Genomic DNA, 27,471 nt, shown 5'->3' with positions numbered 1-27,471 from the left:
ATTAAATTCTTTATATTTATATATATACATATTTTTTTTAATCTTTTATGACTGCATAGGATCACTTTAGTCAGTCCATTATTCACGTCTCTTTGAAGGAGCTGTTTGGACCTTGTGGTTCTCCCAGTACTTTTTCATATGTTTCAATCTCTGTACCGTTTTTGGTGTTGAAAATGCTCATCTTGTGAGTTTCTTTCTTGAGAGTGTGAAGCGATTGTATTTGTCCTTGATTTTTAATTTTTTTTATTTTATCTTGTCTGAGGTGTAAGGCCAATTGCCTTCAGATCCTTTCTTATTTCTCTGATCTATCTGCATCCTGTCCTGGTGTTTTTCAAGTCGAAATTATATTGTACCAGCTGTTTCAGAAGTCCCAAATCTTACACATCTTCATGATGTGTTCAAAGAATCCTGGTCTCCTCTAATGCATGGTATTAGTGGTGGGTTCTAACTCTTTGTACTCAACTTTGTTGGACATGATCCACCACTGTCCATCTTTCTGGTACTTTTTGTTGGTGCAGGTCCTTTCAATTCTTCTTTCGATTTTATGGAGTCTGTCAGTCTTTGATTATTCATTCAGTTGAGTGTTTCTGCTGCATATGTGGCTTCTGGTTTATTAACTGGTGTTATAGAATTTTATGTTTATGGATTGACATATTTTACTGCAAGTATAACAGGTTAATTTTTGTGCTTTAGCTAGTTTGTTCGTTCTTGTCTGGATTGTAGTCCAGTGTTTGACAGTTAAAATAGAGTATTACCTCAGAATTTTTTCAGACATCGATTTTCATGAAAATTTGTAATTAAGCTTATCTAACCCTCTGCTTCAAAAGTTATATGTTCCTGGTGTGTGCTTTTTGTTTTTTGGGGATGAAAACTCCCCTTGTTAAAAAAAAAATTCAAAAACCATAGATTTAATGTTTCATAGATTGAAATCATGTTTAAATATGTAGAATAAACATTCTTTTATGTTGTGAAATATAATTTATGATGTTTTACTACGTTTCAATCCTTAGAAACCACCCCTTATGATGAAATTTTTTAAAAAATTAGTTTTCAACAGTTTAAAATGTTTTAATGGTGCATTTATAATGAATTAAAATAACCTTAAAATTACAAATAACCTTTTAGTAGGATTGCAGATCATCAAAATTCTGTTCTCTTTATGTGCTGCTTAAAAAAAATTGTATTGAATGAAATTGTCTGTAAAATGGAAGTGCCAGATAGTTGAGAAAAAACAAGTCCATCATTGTAAAGACAAATAAGCTAAGAAGCGTAAACATAAAATCCAAGGAGGGTCGTTGAAGAACGACCCTCCTTGGATTTTTAATTCCTGAATTATTTCAGGAATTTGTAGTGTATATGTTAGAGAATGGGTAGCTATGGTATAAAATTTTAGAAAAACAACTAGCAAAAGGCTTTATTAGGAAATTATGGCGATAAGAAAGTTATCTATTTTGTCATTCTGTTAAATTTTATAATTTTTTTAATAAATAGGAATTAATGGATTTGAGAGATGAAGCTTCCGGTTCTAGCAGTGATGTTGATGAATTAGTTGAGCCTCAACAAGAAGTACTGGTTATTCCTGGTACCAGTTCCCATGCAGTTGGTGAGGAAGGAACTAATAAGGTATTCTCTGCTTTTACTACATCCTGAATCTTAATCATTGTTTGTTTTCATTTTCTTATTCTTTACACTTTTTCCATTTAAATTTGTTACATTTGCCTGAAATATGAGTCCTTTCTTAACTTCTTTGCTAACTTATCATGTTCTTTATCACTTAAATTCTGTTATTTTAGTTCACTAATACTATTTCAGCTTATATTAAGACCAATGTACCTGAAGTTAAAAGAGTGATTCGTTTCTTGTGAAATGTTGGATAATCCATTGATAACTAACTCCTTTTTGAGATTATGGGAGATAAATTAAAGTATCAGCTATTTCTTGATAGGAGACCATTTAGTTAATAGAATATTTTAAGTTATAGATGTATTTCAAGAATAGATGATTGAAAAATAAAATCAAAGTATTTTATATAAAGACAACTTCAGCCTTTGTTTTGATGTATAAATGTGTCTATTTAGAAGTAGTAGTAGATCAAACTTTTCCTAATAGATGCATTATTTTATCAAATTATTGTATTTTTCTCTTAAAATGCCATATGTATATGTGTGTATATATATATATTTATTTATTATTAAATTTCCTCATCAGAGGTTTATAATATTATATTAACTCACAATGTAATAAAATATCTTGTTGTACAATGTTTAACCAGAAGCCTGTTCCAACCATGGCTAATAAATAAATAAAATTTTTTTATTGTTATTTCATCAGTCTTATCAATTTAAGTAAACAATTCTTTTTGGTAATTGATTTGTCAGAAACCAGTTATGATTTTTGATAAAAATCATAATAAATTTATGTTTATATTTATAATAAGAATTATGATAGGAAAATGTTTTTTTATGATGTAAATAAGTTACATTAGAACAGAGAACCAAAAAAGCATTGTATGCAAAACAGTGCATACACAGCAAAACAAAAAAAATATTTCACAGCATCATGACAACATGTAACCTGTCAAAGCAAACATGTTTATCCAGCACTAGTTCTGTTTTTGTTGTGTGAAAGAGAGAGATAAGTGTTCTAAATAATGATATGCTTGCTTTTATTGGATATACTTTATTAGGTTATGTTTTAATCACTACTTTACACCACAACTACCAGAATTACCACCTATATTTACTATATTTATAAATGTTATAAGTTGTTAACTTAGATTTATTAAAACAGTCTTTAAATCTAACTTTATTTATAAAATTAAAAAATTTATAAATAAAATTTGTCATGTAAATCAATTTATATGCTATATTTGAAGTGATATTTTACTTAGCATTGATGATTAATAACTTGTGACATGCTAATATCTAGCAATAATAATAATAATAATAAAGTAACTTCACAGTATATGTAATAGAATGATTTTAAATGGTTCAATAAGTTTCTATATTTAAATAAATATGCACAATATACCCAGAAAATTACTATATACTTACAAGATGTGGCTGTTAAATAAGGAAACTAATGCTGTAAAATATTCTGTTTTAAATCTGTACATAGTTATTATCCCCTTCAATACACCCCTCCTATATCCCTACAATGCTCCATGGGAATTTTCCATTGTTTGAAACAGTGCTGGAAGTCTTCTTCTGTGAGCTCTTTCATGATGCGTGCCGCTTTTTCTTTCACAGCTTCAACGGTCTGAAATCTTCTTCTTTTTAATGCAGATTTGACTGTGGGGTACAGATAAAAAACACATGGTGCCAGGTCAGGCAGATAAGACGGATGGTTTAACACTGGGACGTTATACTTTGCTAGAAACGTCTTGACAGACAATGCAATGTGAGCCAGTGCGTTGTCCTAATGAAGAACCCATGACTTTTTCTTTCACAATTCAGGTAATTTTTTTCTTATTTTTTCATGAAGTTAAGCGAGGACCTTGAATAAAGACAAGATTAGTTAACCAACGGTCAGATTGGATCAGATTACCAATTTTTCAATACTTTTATCTGCTTTTGACATGGAAGGGCGACCCGGGCGAACATCATTTTCAACGTCTTCTCGGCCATCTTTGAAATGCTTAAACCACTGAAAAACCTGTGCTCATGATAAGCATTCATTGCCATATACTTTTTTTAATAAAAGATAAGTTTCAATAGCGGTTTTTCCAAGTTTCATTGAAATTTTACTACAATTCTTTGCTCTAATAAAACACTTGATCATTTTTTTTGACAAAACAAAAAACAGATATTATCCAAATGAAGGCCACGACCAGACTAATATGTCTACAAAAACTGGAGTGGCAACAATCGAAAGAGGCTTCACGCTATACAGCTGTTGGTCATACAAATTTGGCGCATGCGCAGTTATTCTGTAGTAGCATTAGTCTTGTTATTTAAGAGCCACACCTCGTAATGTTTCTGAAAAATAAAAATATTTCATAATAAATAATTAGAAATGGAGGAATAGTAATTAAAGTCATACAAAAGATTTTTTAGTGGTCATTTATCATAAGAAAATGCTGTGCTTGTGTCATCAGTTTCATATAAATAGGTATAGTTCATGAAACCACTGGTTTATTACGTGTCTTTGTGCATTGTGGAAACCACAGGTTGGTTTTCCAACTATCTCGTAACATTACTAAGTTCATTGGATAAAATTTCTGGTTCTTGACCATTAGTTTTATGTTTATGGAGTTACAATGGCATAAGAAAATATTTCTGTAATGGAAGGTATAAGAAAAAAAATCAGTAAAAGAATAACCAAATCTTTTTCTAAAATAAAGCAAAGATGTTATTGAACAGATAAGAGTTATAACAGTCATTTATTGTAAATGTATATTTAACCCCTTACCAGTCTTTGACGGAATATTCTGACATAGCCAACGTGCATGATTAGGGCCTTTGTTGGAATATTCTAACGTTAACTTTTTGTCCAGTTTTAATTCATTTTTTATCATATTCCGCCATTTAACATAGTTTTATTTAGTAATATTTTGAAATGATAGATAACGCTAGTTGTTATTTTTAATGCAATGTAAAGTGAGGGATTTTCATGTGTATTTGATCGTAATCAGCTGACCCAGCTGTAATGGCAAGTTGTTTATTTATAGTGTTTTGTGTAGTCTGACTGTGAGCAATATATTTCTTATTGTATCGTGAAATTCTATAAATATATCAGCATATAAGTATAATTATGTAAATATTTTGTGTACAGGTAAAATTATAAATTAATTGCATAAATATTTTGTATATATGTGTGTGACTGAAATTCTGCAAATATTGCATCTCTCTCTCTCTCTCTCTCTCTCTCCTATCAAAGAAATTTTCTATAAGACTCCTCTCTTTCACTGCCCTTTGCTCACTATCTATTTCTTTCTCTCTTCCCTTAAAAGATTGCTTAGAATACCAATAAACGAACCGACCTTATAGAGTAATCTTAAAAAACCACCAAATGAGAGATGTCTTTTTATCCCTTAATAATATATATTGAATTTTAAATAATTTACTGAATTATTAATGCAGTAATAGTGATATTTAATATAAAAAAAGAGAAGATATGATCAGACTCAGAAGTGGTCAGATGCAATTTTTTTTCTTTTTGCATTGTATAGTTTTTCCTTTCTTCAGAATAAAGATGGTCTAAAAGAATGGAAAGTTATCTCATTTGGTGAGTTATGTACTATTACTCTATTAGGTTGGTTCATTTACTAGGAAAATCAATAAAATAAGATTATATTCTGTGTTTAAAATATTTTTTACAGCATATGAGTAAATATGTATAACACTTGTGAGCATATATATTTTAAAATTTATCTATTTTTTCATTTTACTTCTGTTACCATTATTAAGCATTACAATTTCTTTTTTTCAACAGGAAGAAGAAAGTGCCTCTTATTCTTCTTCAGTCTTATCATCTGTACCTTCAACCTTACAACAGAAAGATGGTACAGTTAGGCAGCGACGGACCAGAGTACCAGAAAAACCTAATTGTCCTTTAAGTTTATGGAGTATTATGAAAAATTGTATTGGCAAGGAACTTTCTAAAATACCTATGCCAGTAAGTTTCAGTGAATATTTTGAATCCATCTAGTTTTTATTTTGAAACTTTATTTTCCTATCTTATATTTTTTGTTTAGTAATTTGAAAATTAGAGCTTTTTAGAATATTTTTCCAAATGCAGTATGGGTTTACTGAGCACATCTTTTTATTTATTAAAAAAAAAATGATTTAATTATATATTATATGAGATTAGTGAGACTCATAATGGAGTTTAATACTGATAATTTAGGAAAACGTAGCATATTAGAAATTGTAGAATTTGTTATTAATATATTATTCAGTTAGCTTATAGAGTTAAAATAAACAAACTGCACATACGAGTGTTCAGGCGACCGATTCACAAGCATCTCCTGTATATCCTAATTCATATAAAAAAAACTACTTTGTTAATATTCAGTAATCACATGCTATTATATTTTAAATTAAAATAAATTAAGATATTTTATTTGAGATTTTAAGAGTTATGAAATTGTCAGTTTTCCACAAACAGTAAAATTTCACTAATGTCTTAAATTTCTATGATAATTAACAAATAACAAATTTGATTCAATTTTCATCATCTGATTGCAAAAAATTCATATCAGTCTGTCAGTATTAAGAAATACAATGGGAGGCTCAATTTTGTTTTCTATTATCCAATTTCCAATAATTTGATTCAATAGTATCCATTACATGTTTTATACAGTTTTCCATTCCTGCTGGCCTGTTTTATCGATGGCTTTTAAGCATAGATTTTAACATCAGATATTTTAAAGCTGTATTTTCTGATGCTACGTAACTTTTAATTTGTCTCCAAATTAACACAAGTGGGTTGAGTACAATATGATAGGGAGGTAATTGAAGCATGATTTTGCCATTGGATCTCATTTTAATATATATTAAAATTACTTTTAACATGCAAAACCCTGTGCAATAATTGGACCTTATGTTCATTCTTTTTAAAAATCACTCCTTTTGAACTAAGCCATATTTTGATATTGTTCTTTTACCAAGACACAGAATTCTTTCCTTTTTACATTTTCCTTTTACTGTCTTATCTAAGACAGTAACCAAATTATCTTCAGAGGAGGTAACACATCACTAAACCATTTCTCAATAAATAAAATTTGTGTATTTTTTACCAATTTCATTTTTATTGAAATCGTCAACTTTTTCTTCAGTTGATCTGTGGGGTTTTGTAGGAAATCGTTATTCATTAGTAGATCCATACTCCTGAATCACATTGTATACTGAAGCAGCAGCCCAATTTCATTTATGTTAGCAGTTTATTAATGACATCTGAACTCAATGCTGTTGGATTATTCTGCAATTCACTTTTGTAAGCATTTAAAATGATGTGTTTATCCACATGACTTAGGCCTTTCTTCACAGCTTTTTTTTTGGAGGGGATATCAGTAATCATGCTCTATTATCAGTTGAATCGGTATCAGACATGGTGTCAAAATAATGGTATAATTCAACCATACAGACACAACTCTAGAAATACACTCACGTTCCATTAAACTTAAAAAAATTGCATTATATTAACTTTAAATAACACTTAGAATAAATAAATAAGTAAAAGAAACATAAAAATTGAGCACAAGAACAAAAGAGTAATCATATGAAAAGATCAAGGGTTTTAATAGAACTGAGAAGACACGACGTTATATAAACTTTTGATTACATTGACTACTATATAACAAATTAATTATATGGTGACTATGTATGACTAATGATTATAGTGTTGTATATAGATTAGGCCGCATTGTGAATCGGCTATGACTTAATTCTGGTAGTGTGACTAATGTGAGCAATGCTTGCTTGCAGGGAGAGTAATCGAATAAGATGAACATCTGTGATACACAACTGATAACTCACAATGGTCATTTACTATCATCCGTATACCATACTGTAAAAAATATTACTGTATATGACCAAAATAATTTCAACAGTAGGCCAGCTACATATGAGCATAAAACATTGCCTACCTTAACACACTTTAAAAATAAAATTTTTTACATATTTCGTTCTACACATGAAAGAAAGTTGACAATAAAAATTAAACTTTATAAAAGGTGATTTTTTAGCATCATTTTTGTAAATTATTTTACTTAAAAGAGATTTTAAATTGTCTTTTACATTTTTTGTTCAACAAGATTGTTATACTAAATAAAAAATTATTTACTGTACCTTTCAAAACCAGCTTCATCTTTTGATTTCAGTAACTCTTTCATAGCTCCCCATGTTAGATCATTTCATAATGTAATGTAAATTTTAATGAATTTTTGTCTTTTAAATTTTCCTTGTTGCTATTTTCTTCATTTTGTTATGAAGTGCCAGGTATACAATTTAAAACATCCTCAGTTTCTTTGTGTATAGACTTGCATACAAGTTTGTGCCAGTATTAACAAACTTGTTTGCTTTTAATTGTAATTTAGGCTATAAATTAATAAAATGCATTCACATTATCAGTGTCATTTACAGGTCTTTTACATCAGAAATAATGATTCCTTTAAAAAAACTTTTTTTATAAAAATTTCTTAATTTTAATTCTATGTAAAGTGTTTTAATCTGAATAATACTCTTAATTGGTACTAATGACTGTACAAGGTCTGTTCAGAAAATAACCAAACTTTATTTTTTTAATCTTTATTATTAATTTTACAAATTATTGGTTGTTGTCCCCCTTCAAAGTACTCCCACCCCCTATTCACACATTTTTCCCAGCAATGTTTCTACTTCATGAAGCAGTCCTGGATGGCTTCATTTGAAGTGGCTTTTAAGGACCATGATGAATTTGCTTTAATGTTTTCAATAGTCTCAAAACTGTCATCTCATCACTGATTTTAATTTCAGAAATAAGAAAAAATCACAGAGAGACAGGTCTGACAAGCAGGGAGGCTGAGGGAGGACACTCATCTGATTTTTGGCACAAAACTGAAAAATTGACAAAGCTGAGTGTGCTGGCGCATTGTCGTGGTGAAGGAACCATGAATTTTCTTGCCACAACTCTGATCTCTTTTTGGGAATTTTTTCACATAACTGTTGTAAAACGCCTTGATAGAATGCACAGTTCACTGTTTCACCTTGAGGCAAGAATTCAAGATGCACAACTCCATTAAAATCGAAAAAAAAACAGAACGCATCACTTTGACATTGGATTGAGACTGACGTGCTTTCTTGGAGCGTGGTGATTCTTTGCCAATCCATTGTAATGATTGAACTTTTTGTGTCAATGTCATAGCTGTAAACCCAGTTCTCATCTCCCATTATGATCCTTTGCATGAATGTTTCATCGTCATTGGCTTGTTCAAGAGGTTTCCAACAAACATCCACACGATGTTCTTTCTGCTGTTCGGCCATCAAACGAGGAACAAACTTTGGTGCAACTTGATGCATATTCAATTTTTCACTAAAATTGTCATGGCGTGATCCATTTGAGGTGCTAACCTCTTTTGCAAGTTCTCTGATAGTCAATTGGTGATTTGCACACACCAGATCATTAGTTTTCTGAAAATGGCTATCATCAGTTGAAGTCGAAAGCCTTCCTGGTTGATGATCACCTTCTTTTGACTGATGACTACTTTTAAATCGTGAAAACCATTCATAACATTGTGTATGACCCAGAACATCATCTCTATAAGCTTGTTTCAAAAGTTGAAACGTTTCTGTGAAATTTTTCCTCAGGTTCATGCAAAATTTGATGTATTTTTGCTCCCAAAAATCGCACATTACAAAAATCACTACTAATACTTAAACACGTTACACTTAAATAACAATAACACAAAAACTAAATTAGGTATCAACAATCCAAGAACATGTTGCAGAGGAAGTTGTATGGAACTCAATGCTGCCAACCACATATCACTAAATATCTCCATTGGCGCATAATAAAAAATGTTTGGTTATTTTCAGAACAGAACTCGTATGTCATTGGCCAAACAAACATCAACTGGTTGATGCTTTTATGGTGACTTTTACAGTAAGCTACAGCATTTTTAGTTAAACAATAAAGAAAGGTATATTTTTTATAACACGCATAAAAATTAAAATTTTCCTGTTTAATGTTATAGGTTAATTTTTCGGAGCCATTGTCCATGTTACAACGATTAACTGAAGATTATGAGTATGCAGAAGTTTTAGATCGTGCAGCTTGTTGTGCAGACTCTTGTGAGCAGTTAGCTTACGTGGCTGCATTCACTGTTTCTAGTTATTCAACGACTGCTAATCGTACAGGAAAACCCTTCAACCCTTTGCTTGGAGAAACTTATGAATGTGATAGAAGAGAAGATCTTGGATGGAGAGCAATATCAGAACAGGTACTTTCACAGTTTTGTTTTTACCGTACATATATCCATCTCAAGTAGGGATCCGCTGTGCAGGTTGGTTATCCAACTCAGTAATTCTATAAAAATTATAACCTGCAAAAATAAAATTTTAACTCTAAATGATATATTATTATTTTTTTTTTTAAATAATAATTTACTAATTAGTTTTTCATGTTCTTGTGTTAAAGTTCAATATATAATAATAATAATAATAATAATAAGCATAACTCAGTAACTAATATTACTGCTTATAAATTTTATAAATTAATATTTCATCTGCAGACAAACAAGAATCTTTTAATAAAATGGAAAAAATGTATACCTAACGAAATTGTTACGTCAGTTTTTAATCGCATATTTATAATAAGAAAAAATATGAAAATAATTAAAAAAGATTTGGTACCGGTAAAAAATTACAAATTAAATTTATAGACAAAAAGAAAATAAATTAATTTAAGAAAATATTTATATTAATTATGCAAACTGCCAACAAAATTAACAACCAGTAAGCAAAATTTTATCATAAGAAAATAGACTTTTTCTGTTTAAAATTAATTGCAACACTTGCATCTTTGCTTTTTTATCAGAGACATGTAATATAAAAATATTTCTAAACAGATTAATCCAAAATATAATCTAGTAACTATTATTGCTGTGTACATGCAGCAATAATATATATTTATATAATAATATATATTTATTTAAATTACTGTTTTATATGCAGATAAACAAGTTTTATAATATTATAATATGCTTGTCAAATGAAAAATTACTGCTTACTGAAATCTTTACAGGTTAATTTCTAATAATTGAGAGAAATTCTAAAGCATGGCTTTAAAAAAAATCCCTAAATTTCCATGACAATTTGTGCATATATATAATAATATTATAAATATTACTTTTCACTGTTATATGGAAAATATCAATTCCTAGTTTGGCATACCACCTCATTGTTTTTATTCTTTCACTGATATAGTAAGCAATTAGCTGGTTATGCCTGTAGGTTTTTTTTAGTTATTTTCCCCTGTATGATTACATCACCCATTCTGCCATCATATTTCAAATTGGTAATCACATTTGTCTTATGCTGTTATTTGGACATACACCTTCCATCATCAATAAACTGTTTAGCAACTTCTCTCATTGGCAGTTTTTTATTTAAAACTTCTATTTTACAGATTATTTTAAACTAGGTTTTTCTTGTATGATTTTCTTTTAAGTACCTGTAACACATGTCTTTTTCTAAAAGGTATCTTGTTGGAGGCATGCTATGAAAATATCGTACAGAAATTGTCCATGTACAGCATGTGACAACCACCATGTAATCAGCAACAAATTTTTAATTACTTTATTATTGTGCCCCTTCACCCCAATTTCTGGATCTTTAGCTCTCATATATAGTCCAGGCGGTATCTGTTTTAAAATGAGCATATTTGGACTTTTTCTATGTGATCGCTAATTTTTGCTATAATGGCTCTAGAATATCATCAGAAATATTATTTCATTATGAGCCAGTTGACAAAGTTGTGCTTAAATTTTTATTAAACAAAATGTAAAAAAATTGCATCCATTTTTTTCTTCTATTTCCCTAGATAACTCAATAACTGTTTACTTTAGAGGAATGATAACAGAAAAAAGTTTTGTTATGAGGTTAAATCAAGTATAAACAGGATTTTTGTTCCCGAGCATCTTTAGTTGATAGGACAGGGCCCATACTTCTATTATGCTTGGCTGGGGTCATTAGGAGTGGAGAGAGCTAGCCATTCCACACTCCCAACCAATTTGTCAGTAATGCTCACAATGTTGGAGTGGAGTGGAGAGGTGCACCTCTCCACTGCACAACGCATAATTGTAAAATTTCTTGCTCCTCTCCAGGAATTCGAGCGATGGAAATTTTCCAGAGATTGACTGCATAGTTCGGAGACCAAACATTGTCAAGGACTCGTGTGTTTGCCTGGCATTAAAAGCTAAAGGATGGACAAGAATGAGTGGAAAATCAGGAACACCGCTGTCCTTTGATCAGCATTACAAACAAAAACATTTGTACAGTTTGAGACATTCTTGAAGACAATCGACAGATGAGAGTATCTGAAATTGCAGAGCAGGTTGGAATAGGTTGTGGGAGCTGTCAAGCGATCATCACAAACAACCTATAGTTGTAAAGTACAGTTCTATAAAGTGTGTGTCAGATGGGTTCTTCGCCTTTTGACTGCAGATCAGAAGTTGAGACATTTGGAGGTCTGTCTAGGCTTACAGCAAAGTTTGTGAAAGAAGATGATGCATCTTTGAGTCGGATTGTCAGCTGCAACAAAACATGGGTCTACCACTCTACATTCTCCAGTCAAAACAAGCCAGTATGGAGTGGCAGAGGAAAGGAGAAGCAGCCCCAGTGAAAGCCAAGACTTGAGTGTTGGCTGGCAAGGTTCTTTCAACCGGTGAGGCATTTGCTGATTGATTTTTTGCGTGAGCGATGCACATCACTGCTGCTTACTACTGCAAGCTGTTAAACGATGTGAGAGCTGCATATTGCCGCAAAAGACGAGACTGACTGATTCGAGAGGCCGTCCTCCACAACAACACCAGGCCCCATGCTGCAGCTCTAACAGTCTCAAAACTAGAAGAAATGCACTGGACTCAACTTGATCATCCTCCCTACAGCCTGGATCTATTGCCCTGCGATTTTCATTTGTTTGAGCCACTTAAAGAAACTCTAGGAGAGCAACGATTTGAAGATGATGAGGGCATGGAGGGATTCATGTGCAATTGGCTCCTGACACAACCAGCTTCATTCTATAATGCTACGTTAAAAAACCTTCCTTCTCACTGGGAAAAATGTATTTCTAATGCAAGAAACTATGTAGAAAAATAAATTATATTTGCCTTTTATTTTTCAATAAATAAATTTAAAAAAAAATAAAATCCTGTTTATATTTGATTTACCCTCACATTACATTTTACACGCTGTCATTGGTTACAAATCAAAAAATAAGTTATTAAAGTTATTGATGCAAAAATGGCAATAACTGTAAAAACATTGAAAAAAAAAGATTTTTTGGGAATGTTTTAGAGTGCTTATATCACATATAGGACCTTCAGATTTTGCCTCAAAGAACATTTTGATATGATAAAGCAACATGTCAAATTTCAACAAAATCGGTGTGACAATTTTTTTTACAGTAACTTTGCAATCCAGAATTTAAAAAAATGCGATTTTTGTGCAGCCTGAGTATTTTCAATCAACATTTTCTGTAGGTTACACATAAGCGCAGGAGTGGAAAATTTACACCTGGAAAGTACTCGGAAAGATGAAGGGATGAAGGTGCTTGTTGAAAAAAACAGCCCTACCACACTTTTACTTTCGTTGTAAATGGCAGTCAGCTTTGATCATTTATATCCCTGGAGATAATTAACAAATCAAAACTTTTTTTTAATGATGCATCTTTCTGAGTACTTTTAAGCTGTATTTTTTCAAACTAATTTAGATAAAATTTGTGAAGATATTCAATTTGTTTAAAAGAAAAAAATTGCAAGTATGTTTGAAAAATTCCCTAGACTCTCCTAATTAACAGATTTAAATTTTCAAGTATCTAGAGACTTTATTTAAGGCTCTACACAATTTGGAAAAACCACATATTTTTTTTTAAAATCTGGATTGCAAAATTATTGTACAAAAAAGTCAGACTGATTTTGTTGAAATTTGGCTTGTTGCTTTATCATATCAAAAAGTTCTTTGGGGCAAAATCTGAAGGTCCATGTATAATGTAAGTACTCGAAAAAAATCCCCAAAAATCTTGTTTTTTGGTTTTTTTCATTTTTTTGGCAGTTATTGCTATTTTTGCATCAATAATGATGTATTTTTTGCAACCAATGATATTGTATGTAAAATTTAATAACAAAACTCTTTTCTCTCTTGATCTTTTCTCTAAATTCTTGCTATTTTTTTTATGTTTTGTTCAATAAAAATTTAAGACCTTTTTTAACTGGCGCATAACTAAATAATAATTTCTGATGATATTCCAGAGGCATTAAAGCAAAAGTTAGCGATCATGTAGAAAAAGTCCAACCCAAAACAGATACCGTCTGGGCTAATAAGTTATTGTCTGAAATGTTAATCCATTTGGCTGTGTTAACATATAAATTTTTATACCATTTTTTTTTTTTTTTTTTTTTTTTTTTTTTTTTTTTTTTTTAGTTAGCTGCATATTATGAAAATACAGCCTTTCCCACCAAAGAAGCTTTGACTCCAAAATGAACTCTTTCCTGGGATGGAAAATATTTTTCATTTTATTGTGGATGTATTTTATAAAGGAGGGTTGGCTAACAGCAGTAAATTACCATGTTCTGAATTTTGACCAAAATTCAAACATTATATTTAAAATATATTGCACATCATTACACTTAAAATATTGGGAGATAGCAGATTAAGGATTTTTTCCGTTAAGAAAAATCCATTGCCGTTATGTTTGCCAGTCACATACAATAAAGCAAGGAATTTTGAGAACTCTCCTTCATTTATATTTTTCCAACCAATTATTCTGGCCCACAGGGAGATTAATTTCTCTAATAATGCATGACTGTGTTTATATTTGTCTTAACTATAAGGTCAAATAACCCTTTGTTAGCCAGTAAACAAAAGTAATATGTTGGTTTAGATGTATGTAGAACTTCTTTTAGTCTTGGTAGACCAGTTAACAGTATGTTCCTTTGGCCAGAGTTGTCATTTCTTAATGTTATTGCAATAGTCGTAGCAGGTGAAGTATTAGTAGGGGTAGTGATGGTGGTGTCAGTAGTAGGAGTCACATTTGAAAGTAAAAGTGGTGGCAGTGAATGTTAACAAATTTATCGACAATATCACTGTGGTCAGGGGTATCGTTGAACAAAGAATAATTGTAAAATTGTTGCCTTACTTGTCAGAATCATTTTTTGTCTCATTACTGTTGAAATATTCAAAATATAACCATTTAAATAAATCATACAATAAATCTTTGTTCCTAAAATGAATGACCAATTCATTGGTTGAATAAATCGTGTTTGGTCATTCTCTGCCAGATCTAACAGTTGGTGTCATAATTGATCGGTGGAAGAACAAGGTTCATCATGTTGCAAGGACATTCTGGGAATTGGTGATGTGCATCTCATTTCCTCTTCTCATTGACATCTGATAAAAAAGCAATCACAATGTACTTTTCCTAAAAAGTAAAAAAATAAAAAACTAAAACTAAAATTCTTTTTCTTAAATTATATTAAATAATATAATTGATAATATCGTATACTTAAGTATTAAAAATATTTAGAATTATTATAGTGCACATTACAATAGGTCTTCTGTTGGCAGATACCACCTATGATGTTTTTTATCTTTCAACATTAAAATAATATATCAACATTACTGAATTTATTTTATATAAAAATTTTTTGGGGTGATGGGAGTAGCCAGTTACTAAATTTCATTTGATGTGTAAAGTTACTAATTTCTTATTTTATCCTTTTCAATCCTGACTATTTTTGTGAAAGTCTATCCAAAACTCCCAGCCAACAATATTTTGGCCAATTTGCAGTACATCACAAAAAAATTAATATTCAAGTTATTTATGAATCAATTTTCATGATTTTTTTAAAATTTTATTTGTAAGAAACTCCTCTAAAATACTATCTATACAGATAAAGGCATACATGCTTTAAACAATTTTTAACTAAAAAATATACTTCCCACAAAAATTATCACATTTTCAAGATCACTTAAAAATAAAAAAACTATATAAATGAGCATTTCAAAATAAACAAGTACTTTAAATTTCTTAAATAATTCAATGTATTTTTCAGTTCTCACATTTACATCATCACTGTGTCTGTTATACTAACAGTTTTTACCACTGAATGTATCAGTATTATGTTTTGAAACAAATAATAAATAGTTTGTAAATAGAATATAATGTTAAAGTAGTATAGCTAAGTCCTAATGTAAAAAAAAAAAAACTAAAATATAATTATATACAATGAAATAGGCAGAAATTTTTTTAACACTTATGTGAAGGATAACACTTTGTGTATAATCCTTTATTGCATTTTTTGCAAAGATACATTGACTTTTATCTTTTTCCTCCCATTCTAGTACTGGTTGTACTGCATACAAAGTAATTTTTTTTCTCCCACTCGGTAAATTTTGAAAAAATTTATTAGCAGAGGCATCACCACTACCACCAGCAAGTATATCATCTTAGTCATCATCATCATTAGACCTGTTCTCTTTTTTAACCAGCCGTTCTTTGTTCAGCTTATCTTGGAATGCTACTGTAAATCTTAGTCTAGTAATGGATTTGTGGTATTTGCTTTATATAGATGGTTGGCATTTAATACCATTCTTCCAAATATATTGAATGTAATTTTCTTCCAGAACTTAAGGGCTTTTTAGTCATTCAGGTACTGGTACAGCATTTTATCTACCCCTCCCATTTTTACATCTACCCCTCCCATACAGTCATATTTTCTTATAATTTTAGACTTATTGAAATGAATATTCTGTTCCTCCATTTCTGGCCCTGTGTTCATCTGAAGCTATTGTGTCAGTCGAAAGTAAAAAGACTGGTTTTCTATGCAATTGCTTCTGCCTATAACCTAATATTAGCATACAATCTTTTCTTTTATACTTTTTCTGACCTACTGCATGATTGTCTTTCACATTAGAAGGGATGCCTTTTTTGCCTTTTCTCTTCCTTCATAGCATTCCCGTTAAAAACATACATTTTGAATATTAATGTTTTGCCAGTTTTACAGAAGTAAAAAAATTATTGACGAGCAGATGGTACCCTTTATTCAAGTATCCCCTAATTCGAAAAGCTTCACGACCACAGAGTAAGCAAGACCTTGTTTTTTGTTAATATATCTGTTAGTACCTTTTGCTCCTCTGTAAACAAAAAAGTTTAAACAGTAATGTGAAACAGCATCGCACACCATACACAATTGAATGCCAAATCTATGGTGTTTATTTGGCATATACTGCATTAGGGGATTGTGGATTTTCATGGGTACCATACTCTCATTACTGATAAAAATTGTCCATGGTTGTAATAGTGCTTTGAAATTCTGTTCATGTGATCTGTCAAGGATTGCATTTGAACATATGGATCGTAGTTTTGTTTATTTGGTTTTGGAAGATTTGAAGTGTCAACCAGGTGAACATGTGCTAAAATATCTTGAAATTGGTTTCTGTTGAACATTCTTCCCAAACAAGGCATATTCTGGTTTTAATTTGTCCACCAGTAACTTGCAATCGTTGTTTTTTTATTTAACTCCATATTTATCAGTACTGTGATTGATAAAAGCTTGAATTTCAGCAGCTGTAACACATGACCAAATTTGAGGAGCAGAATTGGGCCCAGCATGTTAGTTTATAGCTGATATCATTTTTTCTGCATACATGTTTCTGTATTTTACAAAAATTTCCAAAATATAAGGAGTAAAAAGTAACTTAAAATATACAATGACTGGTATATCACAAGGGAGACATTGCTCTACACCTGGTATTTCTTGAAAAGAAAAGTTGTTGGGTATAGCTACATCATCATATTCATTCACATCAACCCATCCATCCTTGGATTCACTACTAAAATCATTAGTTGGCCTGTCAGAACTACGTGGAGGTTTACCACATGGTCGTCCTGTAGGTCTAGGCTTACTGGTGTAGGTTCTACTTTCATTTATTAACGAACTTTCCTCATCATCTGAGTTAGTAAAAGTAAGAGGTAGGCCTAAATTTTAAGTACTTGAAGTTACAGGCGAAGCAATTACTGGGTTGTAGTCAGGATCATTGTCGGTATTATCAACGTAAGATCTACTGTCACTAAAATTATCCAAATCTGAACATGACAAATTAATCACTGTCATCCTTAAGATATCTATGAACTGTATTTTCACTAATAGGAGATCTTGCATGCTTCAGTTTTTTTTAGTTACACTGTAAACCACAAAACATGCAACACTAACCTTGTTAACTCACAACAACAAGAAAGGCATCAGACTTTGATTCACAGTTGATTAACCTAGTCGTCACAGCCTACCAAATAGTTTAATTCTTGATAGATCAAAATGTATATATTGAATATTTAATATTTTGACATGATATTAATGATTGTTTCTTTCTAATCATTTTGGTGTTTTATTTATGTACATATAGATTTGTTATATAATAAAAAATAATTTTGTAAACGTCCAGAGGGTTGGGATTCAAAGGTTTAAATTCTAAACAAAAGTAGCACGAACAATATAACATTAAAAAATGTATCATATATTAATTATTATTGGCTCAGAATTATACTAATTTTTCTAAACCAAACAAATCACGATAGTCCTTCAGACTACAGATACTAAACATCTCTGGCTTGTCAGTATCAGTATAGGATTATGTCATTGTAAATAATTCAATAAATATAGTTATAACTTAAAAAAAGAAGACAGTTGCTTACAATTAAGGAAAGATGAATTACTTGATAAAATTGTTTGGATGAATTTTTTATGGGAAAAAATATTCATAAAAGTTGTTGCTTAAAAATTTGTAAGTTTCTAAAGTCATTTGATTCAAATTTGCATTGGAGTAGAAAAGTATAGAAAAATGTTTAAAAAAAAAATGGGTAAAGGGTAAAAAGCAGTTAAAAGTGAATTATTAGAATTTAACAAAGTAAATTAAAACTACAAGAAACTGACATATTTCAATAAATAATTGAATAAGATAAAATACAAACTGTAAAATATTTGTATCCTTTAGGATTAAACTATATTCGTAAACAAGGATCGCAGGTAGAAAAGCTTTTGCTTATTTCTGCTTCTGTCTAAAGTTTTAAACATTTTAGTATAGTTTGCATGTACCATCTATTTAGTTTATTATTATTATTGCATTGTAGGTTTCTCACCACCCTCCAATGGTCGCACAGCACTGTGAAGGAAGAGACTGGACTTGTTGGCAAGAATTTACCATGACATCAAAATTTAGAGGGAAATATCTTCAAGTGACACCACTTGGAACTGCACACCTTATATTTAATAAATCTGGTAGTTATAGTTTGGTCATTTCACCTGTATATATTTATTATATCGTTGTTTAAATTTTGGTGTTTGATATTAATTTAATATTACATTTTTAGTTGTAAATTGTACCATATAAATTTCTAACAAGCAGATTGATCAGGAAAAGGATTAGTCATCCACTTTTATACTTAGGTTGAAGCTTTAGGGATCTGAATTAGTTTCTTTTATTTTATTTTCATCTGTATCATCATGGTGTTTTCTTTTAAGTGCGCACTGTTTTAAAAGCAGTTTTAACATAATTCAACACTAAACATAATCTCAAGATTCTGACCTTTTGAAAGATTAAAACCACTTCTTCACAACAATGAATTTTTTTGTAGTACATTATCGCAATTTTAAGTTGCACTGTAATTTAAAAAATTGTGCAACTTACCATTATTTAATATCATTGTGACACTAAGAATTTTTACTTATCCATTAGAGCCTTATGCAAGACACTATTTTGAGTCTTCAAATTAGCAGGTATATTATGGTCTCAAAAGTTACAAAACTTGAATAGTAGTCCTGAAAGTTGCAAAAAGAATGAAAATTTAATTCCTGCTAAAAAAAGATTCTTCTTTCTTTCCTAAAATAAAATATATTAGAAACTATTTCTAGGAATTTGTTATTTGTTAATGGTTTAAAGTTAGAAATTATTAGTTTTAATCACTTGAATGATTCAGTATTGCTATTTACAAAATTAAAGGATATAATATATTTTGTTACATTGTATTTTTGAGTCTGCAGAGCTAAAATTGATTAATAATAATTTTTTGGGCCAGTGATGTGTATGGGGGTCTCACTTATTCATTTTTTGTTATCAACTTTATAAAGTGACTAGGCAGTACCTGAAACTCAGTTTAGTTGACATATCCTGACTTTTTTTTTAGAGAATTCAGCCACTGTAAGGAGAGAGTGTAACAAGGCAATTTACGTGAATCAATTTTTGTTGCGTTTCTTTCTGGTTGAAAGCTGAATACTTCTTCCTATAGAGCTCATAATTTCCTCTCTACCTGGGTATAATTTTTTCCCTATTAGATCTCTCTGTGGGTACTATTCAGAAAAAGATAGTAACAACCATGAACCCACCAGGTTGGTCTAATGGGAAACTCGTCATGGCAGATCAGCTGATTTTTAAGTCGAGAGTTCTGAGATTCAAATCCTAGTAAAGGCGGTTACATTTATATGGGTTTGAATACTAGATCGTGGATACCGGTGTTCTTTGGTGATTGGCTTTCAACTAACTACACATCTCAGGAATGGTCGACCTGAGACTGTACAAGAGTACACTTCATTTACATTCACACATATCATCCTCATTCATCCTCTGAAGTAATACCTTATGGTGGTTCCGTAGGTTAAACAGAAAAAGAAAAAGGATAACAACCATGAAATTTTAAGCTGTTTGATTTAAGCTATAACTTGTTACAGATTTAAATAATTGTGTTAGCTAGATAGTTTAAAATAAGAAAGATAAGGTTAAGGATAATAGAAAAAAATTAGTAAAAATCATAAAAAGACATTAAAAAGATTGAGTACTTGAAGTTCCAGGCTGAGCAATTACTGTGATCTGACCAACACTAAACAAAAATATACATAGAAAAACTAAAATAAAATATACATAGAAAAGTGATACCACTTGGAATTGCATACCTTATATTTAATAAATTTGGTAATTATAGTTTGGTCATTTCACTTGTATATAATATATTTATTATATGGTTGTTTAAATTATGGTGTTCATTGACATAAACTGGTTATCCAGTGTCACTAAAATTATCCAAATCTGAACTTGATGAATTATCGCTAAAACTCCTATCCTCAAGATATCTACGAACTGTATTTTCACTAATAGGAGATCTTTTTATAGTTACACTGTAAACCACAAAACACACAACACTAACCTCATTATTAACTCACAACAACAAGAAATGCTTCAGACTTCGATTCACAGTTGATTAATCTATTCACAACAGCCTACCAAATAGTTTCATTAAAATTGGGTTTTTTATAAAGTCAGTTGTGATGTATGTATTTGTATACAATAAGTATGGGTGCTTAACATGTATACATGATACAATTGAATTTGTATTAGTGGAACACTTAATTAACAATAAACATACTATCATTATAATGTACAAACATTCTGAGTATAAGTTCCATTTTTTTAATATTGCTGATGTGATCATTAAAGTATGGTATGTATGCACACCAAATGCGTTGATTCATTGACTAGGCAGTAACGCCATTTTTGTACATTCATGTGCATATGCTTCACAAAGTGTGTATATAATGTGTATATGAAATGAGATGCCTGCAACACATGAAATTCAGTCTGTGATAATATATGTTCCTTCACAACCTTCAGCTGGGAACAATCAGATCATTTCTCTCCCTATAGCTTACATCTTGCACTAAGCAATTTTCATCTCTTAACATTTCAAATCCTTTCTTGTTGGCTGGCAGTTCCACACCAGTGATGAATTAAACAAGCTGTATTCACTTACTTTGTACCTTTCTATGACAAAGGTATACAACACTTGATGTCCTGCTATGATAAGTTCCTCAACAATGCTAGTTTAAGTTGTGTACTTTGAATAGTAATAAAACCTTTTTATAGAAAAATTGTAAACATAAATTTAGTTTTGAGAATGATTGTTTACTGAAGTTGGTAACACTGTTGTAATATCTAGTAATTTTTATGTTCATTCTACTAGTTATGTAAATTTTTATAACAAGATTTTTTTTTTTTAATTTTAATATGTTAATTTTTAATAATTATTCTCAAATGATATAATATATATTTTGAAAAATCATCAAAAGCATTTGTTAAGTAAACCATTAATATTTTAGACTAAGACAGAAAGAGAGAGAAAAAGAATAGAAGAGGGTAGAGAAGAGTGGAACAAGCTGATGGAGAGGCATAACTTTTGTGATTTTATTTTTTAATAATAATTGCACTTTTCTCTTTTCTCTTGTTTTCTTATAAGTTTATAATTCTATATTAATATTAGTCACATTGAGTATATAATTGAGTTAAAAATAGATGCATAAAAACTTAGTATCCCTAATAAATATATGTGGCTTTGTTTGTTTTAGGTAATCATTATACATGGAGAAAGGTAACAACTACAGTGCATAATATTATTGTTGGTAAACTGTGGGTGGATCAACATGGAGACATGGACATTATAAATCATGCTGATGGCTCGAAATGCCATCTCAGCTACATTCCATATAGCTATTTTAATCGTGATACTCAGAGAAAGGTATTATTTGTGTTTATAATTATATACATCAGTAACACTTGTCAACATGATTTTTGTCTAACAAGTACCAATAGGTGTACTTAATGCAGTTTTTATACTGTTTTCAAATATGTATTCGGAATTTCTCCATCACCCACAGTTTTTTTTTTATTTTAATTTTTTTTAGATATTTTAAAACGTTTTTTTCATCCATTTATCCATTGTCAAGTAAAACTTCTTCAGCTTTGTAAATATGATGGAACCAAATGAGCTAACTCAAAGGGGAGCATTGCTACTGTTGTGCAGGTTCAGACATGTATAGACATGTACAAACATGATCTAGTGTGGCACACATACATCAGAACGATGCCATTTGTGAGGTAGTAGTGAACCAGTAAACACATCATTATGAGTGCTTTATGTGTCTGAATTATTGTGTGTTATATATTTACAACTTTATTTCTTTTAATTAGTCATTAGTTACATAATGCCTAGAGTTTGTTTAAATCATACTAACATTTTTTTTTTATGTATGTGGTGAAGTGACATTCAAGCCCCAAAGATAAAACCTTACTCAGTTAGTAAAAAAGTGTTATGAACTTTATTTTGGGTGTAAAGTTGGGGACCAAACAAGGAGGGAACCCAAAGATCACTCTTCTGACAGTTATTTCTGCTTAACAAACATTAAAGGGATTACATCAGTGGTATATCCTAACTTGCAATCTGCAATGAGACCAGTTTCACACTGCGAAGAATTGTCCATGTGACATTAGATGAAGAGAGCTCAGAGTCTGATGGAAATAAGGAAGAAAAAGAAACAGATTCTGGTGATACAACTTTTGAGCAAAACAGTTCATCTGAGCCTTATTTACTGACTCAAGAAAATCTTAACGATCTCATACGAGATTAGTTATCCAAAAAATGATAGGAAATGCTTTCTTCCCAGCTAAAAGGATGGAATTTTCTTCAAAAGAATACAAAGATATGTACTTATTGTAGTCATAATTCTGAATTTAAGACTATTTTTCTAAAGAAGATGGCTTAGTGTTTTGTAATGACATTTCTTCTCTTATGGAGACACTTGGTAATGAACATAATCCAACAGAATGGCACTTGTTCATTGATTCCTCTAAAATTAGTTTAAAAGTCGTGCTTCTGCATAATTGCAATAAATTCCCATCAGCACCTGTGGCTCACTCTAATAGTATGAAAGAAATATATGAAAACTTTAAATTCATATTGAAAAAGCTTCAATATGTAGTGTATAAATGGAATATTTGTGGTGATTTGAAGGTAATTGCACTTATTCTTGGTCTGCAGCTGGGTTAGACTAAGTACTGTTGTTTTTTGTACAGAAAAAATCATTTCATTAGAAAAGAATGGCCTAAACGCGAATCACTCATTCCTGAACAGAAAAATGTGAAATGTGACCATTGTGGAATCCTAAAAATTTGTATCTACCTCTGTTACGTATCAAACTAGGATTAATGAAGAATTTTGTCAAGGCAATGGACGATACTCCTCTTTTCATATACTTAAAACAGAAGTTTCCTAAAATTAGTGATGGAAAAGGATTATATGTGGGTCCACAAATACGATCACTAATATATGATAAAAAGTTTTAGGAGCTATTGAATCCACTTGAGAAAGCAGCTTGGCAAACATTAAAAAATTTTATTCAGAGTTTTTTGGGAAATTGAAAGGCAGAGAATTACCATGATATTGTCAATGAGCTTATAAAAATTTAAATTGTAATATGTCTTTAAAAGTACACTTCCTGCACTCACACCTAGATTTCTTCCTGGAAAATCTTGCGCAGTGAGCAATGAGCATGGGGGAGTACTTTCATCACGAGATTTCAGCTACAGAAAAGAGATATCAAGGCAAATGGAATCCTAATATGCTGGCCAGTTATTGTTGGACCATCAAGAGGGATGCTCCACAGGTGAAATATAGCAGAAAATTGTCATTTTTTACTTTCTAGGCGAGTCAAATGTTTGAATATTGTGTAGTTAAGAATACAGAAAGTATTAAAATGTTTGAAATTATAAACGCCAGTCTCTCGGAAACCTTGTGTGATGGGGAAAAACCAATATCTTTTTTGAATTCAGGAGAAAAAATACTATCAGAATCACATATTTTTCTTCCTGAGATAAAAAAAAATTATTTGTGTTCCCCAGTGTAAACATTGCAGTATTATTTTTAAATATTAATGATTATTATTGTTAGATGTATCCTTCAATAGATTGTTGGTGTTAGCGGTGAACCAGTACGTTTTATTCTGCATTGTGCTGTTTGTTTAATTTTTATAATTTCAGTCTCCTTTCAGTTCATGTGAAATTTTTATCATGTAGATTGCCTTTAGTTGCCTTTCAATGTTGTATTTCATTTTATAAAAGATACATTTTTGAAATTTCTAAAATATTTTTAAAAAATGGTAATTTTTTTCTTTTTAATTATGATTATTTTTCAAGATAAAAATTTTATATTGAATCCTATTATTAAATGTTTCTTACTTTTATATTTTATTCTTAGAAAACAGTTTCTAAAAAGTGAAAGTAAGTACAAGTAGTTAATTAAACATTTAATTGATTAAAAACATTAATTTTTTTCAGGTAAAGGGTTGTGTAATGGATAAGGATGGTAAAGTTAGATGGATAATTAATGGTACATGGGATAATCAAATAGAAATAGCACCTGTAATAAGTACAGAAGGCACTCCTGATAATCCTGTTTATAAGACTGGTGAATATACATTAGCTTGGAGAATTAGAAAGCCGCCGTAAGTTGATATTTTGTTTTTTTTTTCTTTCCTACATGTATTATGCAATATTTTTATAGGATGGTATCTTACTTTTAAATGTATTCATGGAACAGTACTGTATAATGCAGAATGTCATTTTGATAGACCCCCCCATCCTTAGCCTGGAACATGTGTTTTTTATAAGTTTACAGTGGCATAATCTTTCATTGTAGTATCAGAATATGACATTGGGAAAAGAAGTGACATTATCTTTGTTAGATTTAGGTTTGTCTGTAATAAAACATTATTTTAATGTTAATTTATTGAATGATAGTAGAGTAGACTATTTTGAACTAGTCAAGTTAGATTCTTTACCAATTTATTTCATTATATCCATATATTTTATATTTCCTTTGCTGGTCAATAATATCTATCAGAAGGATTTTTACTAAGCTTATTAGAATTCTAGATTAGATTTTGACAGCTTATCACCAAATATACTCTAAAATTTGTAGTGTTTTCACTTAACTTATACGGTAATTTTGAATTATGAACGATCTTTAGTTATTATTTTATTTTTATTCCCATTTTTAAAAAAAAAAAAAAAAATTCAAACCCTATAAGTAATACAGTACAGCCTCGCTATAACGCAGATCAATATACCGCAGATGCGGATTATAACCTGTTTCCAAAAAACATCTGAATATCTGAAAAAATAAAATAGGATGAAGACATGCTACTCACCCTACCACTGTATTTGATATCAGTGTAAGACTCGCCATAATTTTTTTGAAATTGTCAACAATATGCTTCTAATATAACATCTGTCAGTTACATCTGTCATGACCAATTTTAAAGCCTTGGAATTCCCAAAAACATGATTCAATAAAACTAAACTATGATTCTAATACAGTAATAGGAGAAATTGTTATGATATACTGCACATGACTCATTTCCTGTAATAGTGATAAGACCATCAATGGGCTGCCTGTATAAGTTGCAGTATACATTATCTGAGTGTTATTACGTATTGTGATTTATTCCAAGCTGCTTTTACTGTGTTTATCAGTATTGTTAAGTTTTATTATGTTGGTTAATTTATTAGATTTTGTAGTGTTTGTTTTCGTTCGTATTTGCCTAACATGTCGTCTAAACAAAAATTGTATTCTGTAAGGAAAATATTAGAAATTATTGAAAAGGTTAAGCCAGGTCGTTTGAAAGCCAGTTTATTCCCAGAATTTGATGTACCTGAAGGTACTGTACATTGTTGGGTGAAAGAAGATAAACTGCGTTCTTTTATTGATTTGGTAGATGAAACAGTCGGACTTGATCGCAAAAAGGTTAGACTCTGTGATGTTAATATTGCAGATAAGTGTATGTACCTTTGGTTTTTGCAGAAATGGAGTGAAGGAGTGCCTTTATCAGGCCCAATACTTCAAGCTCGGGCACTAGATTTTCATGAAAAAATTAACAATAGAGTAGAATTCAGTGCTTCTAGCGGTTGGTTGTTATGGAAAATCCGTCATGGCATAGGCCAAGTAAATATTGAAGGGGAATCTTATTCAGCAGATGCGACGACAGCCAAACATTTTTCACAAAAAATATTACAATTAGTTACAGAAGAGAATAACTTCAGTGACAAACAGTTGTATAATTGTGATGAAACTGCTTTGTATTATAAACTATTGCCAACAAAAACATTAGATGCAAAGTGGGCACCAAATAAGTCTGGTATGAAAATGAACAAAGAAAAGATAACTTTTCTTTTGTGTACCAATAAGTCAGGAAATCATAAATTGAAACCGTTGCTCATTGGCAAGTATGGCAGCCCACATTACTTCAAACACGTTAATATGAATTCTTTACTGGTTATTTTTAAAAATGGTTGGATGATGCGTAATATTTTTTTAACGTGGTTTAATGATGAATTTGTGCCTTGTGTTAAAAATTATTTACGAGTTCAAAAATTGGAAGAAATAGCTTTATTACTTCTTGACAATTGCCCTACTGACTTGCTGAAATCTAAAGATAGGAAAATAATAGCATTGTTTTTACCCAAGAACATCACATCTTTGATCCAACCATTAGACCAAGGAGTTATTTGGGCATTTAAAGCTTATTACCGACAATAATTACTGATCGCTATCGTTAACTCAGAATTACAAATAACAGAATTTCTTAAAACCGTGTAATTAAAAAATGTTGTATACAGTGTTGGAACAGCAACTGTTACAGTAATATAAATTCTATTACAGTTAAAAATTGTTAGTTGGTATTGTCACAGAGTAATACAGAAGACATTGAAACAGGCAATGTTCATATTTTTACTGACGAACACACACTAAAATTGTCAAATTCAACTGGGCAAGAATTGTCTGTAAGTGATCTCAGTGAGTGGGTTCAAGAAGACAATCAAATACCCATTGCCCATGAACAACGAACAAACAAAGAAGAAACATACATGAACAACGAAGAAATTGTAAACTCCATTC

The 27,471-nt window shown here is 30.5% G+C and overlaps 1 protein-coding gene across 3 annotated transcripts in view; it reads left to right on the top strand.

The window, feature by feature from the left end:
• Window positions 1-27,471, top strand: part of Osbp (oxysterol binding protein) — an 85,547-nt gene that overhangs the window by 42,746 nt on the left and 15,330 nt on the right. For all 3 annotated transcript variants that reach the window (XM_075362714.1, XM_075362715.1, XM_075362713.1), the window contains exons 6-11: window positions 1,492-1,623; window positions 5,434-5,616; window positions 9,674-9,919; window positions 18,826-18,973; window positions 22,088-22,257; window positions 24,852-25,018. In XM_075362714.1, coding sequence (XP_075218829.1) covers window positions 1,492-1,623; window positions 5,434-5,616; window positions 9,674-9,919; window positions 18,826-18,973; window positions 22,088-22,257; window positions 24,852-25,018 — 1,046 coding nt within the window. The remainder of the gene's footprint in view (window positions 1-1,491; window positions 1,624-5,433; window positions 5,617-9,673; window positions 9,920-18,825; window positions 18,974-22,087; window positions 22,258-24,851; window positions 25,019-27,471) is intronic.

Source organism: Lycorma delicatula, chromosome 4, assembly GCF_047948215.1.
Source record: "Lycorma delicatula isolate Av1 chromosome 4, ASM4794821v1, whole genome shotgun sequence".
Taxonomy (NCBI): domain Eukaryota; kingdom Metazoa; phylum Arthropoda; class Insecta; order Hemiptera; family Fulgoridae; genus Lycorma; species Lycorma delicatula.
Note: the sequence above shows the minus strand (reverse complement) of the source record. Positions and strands in the feature narration are given on the sequence as shown.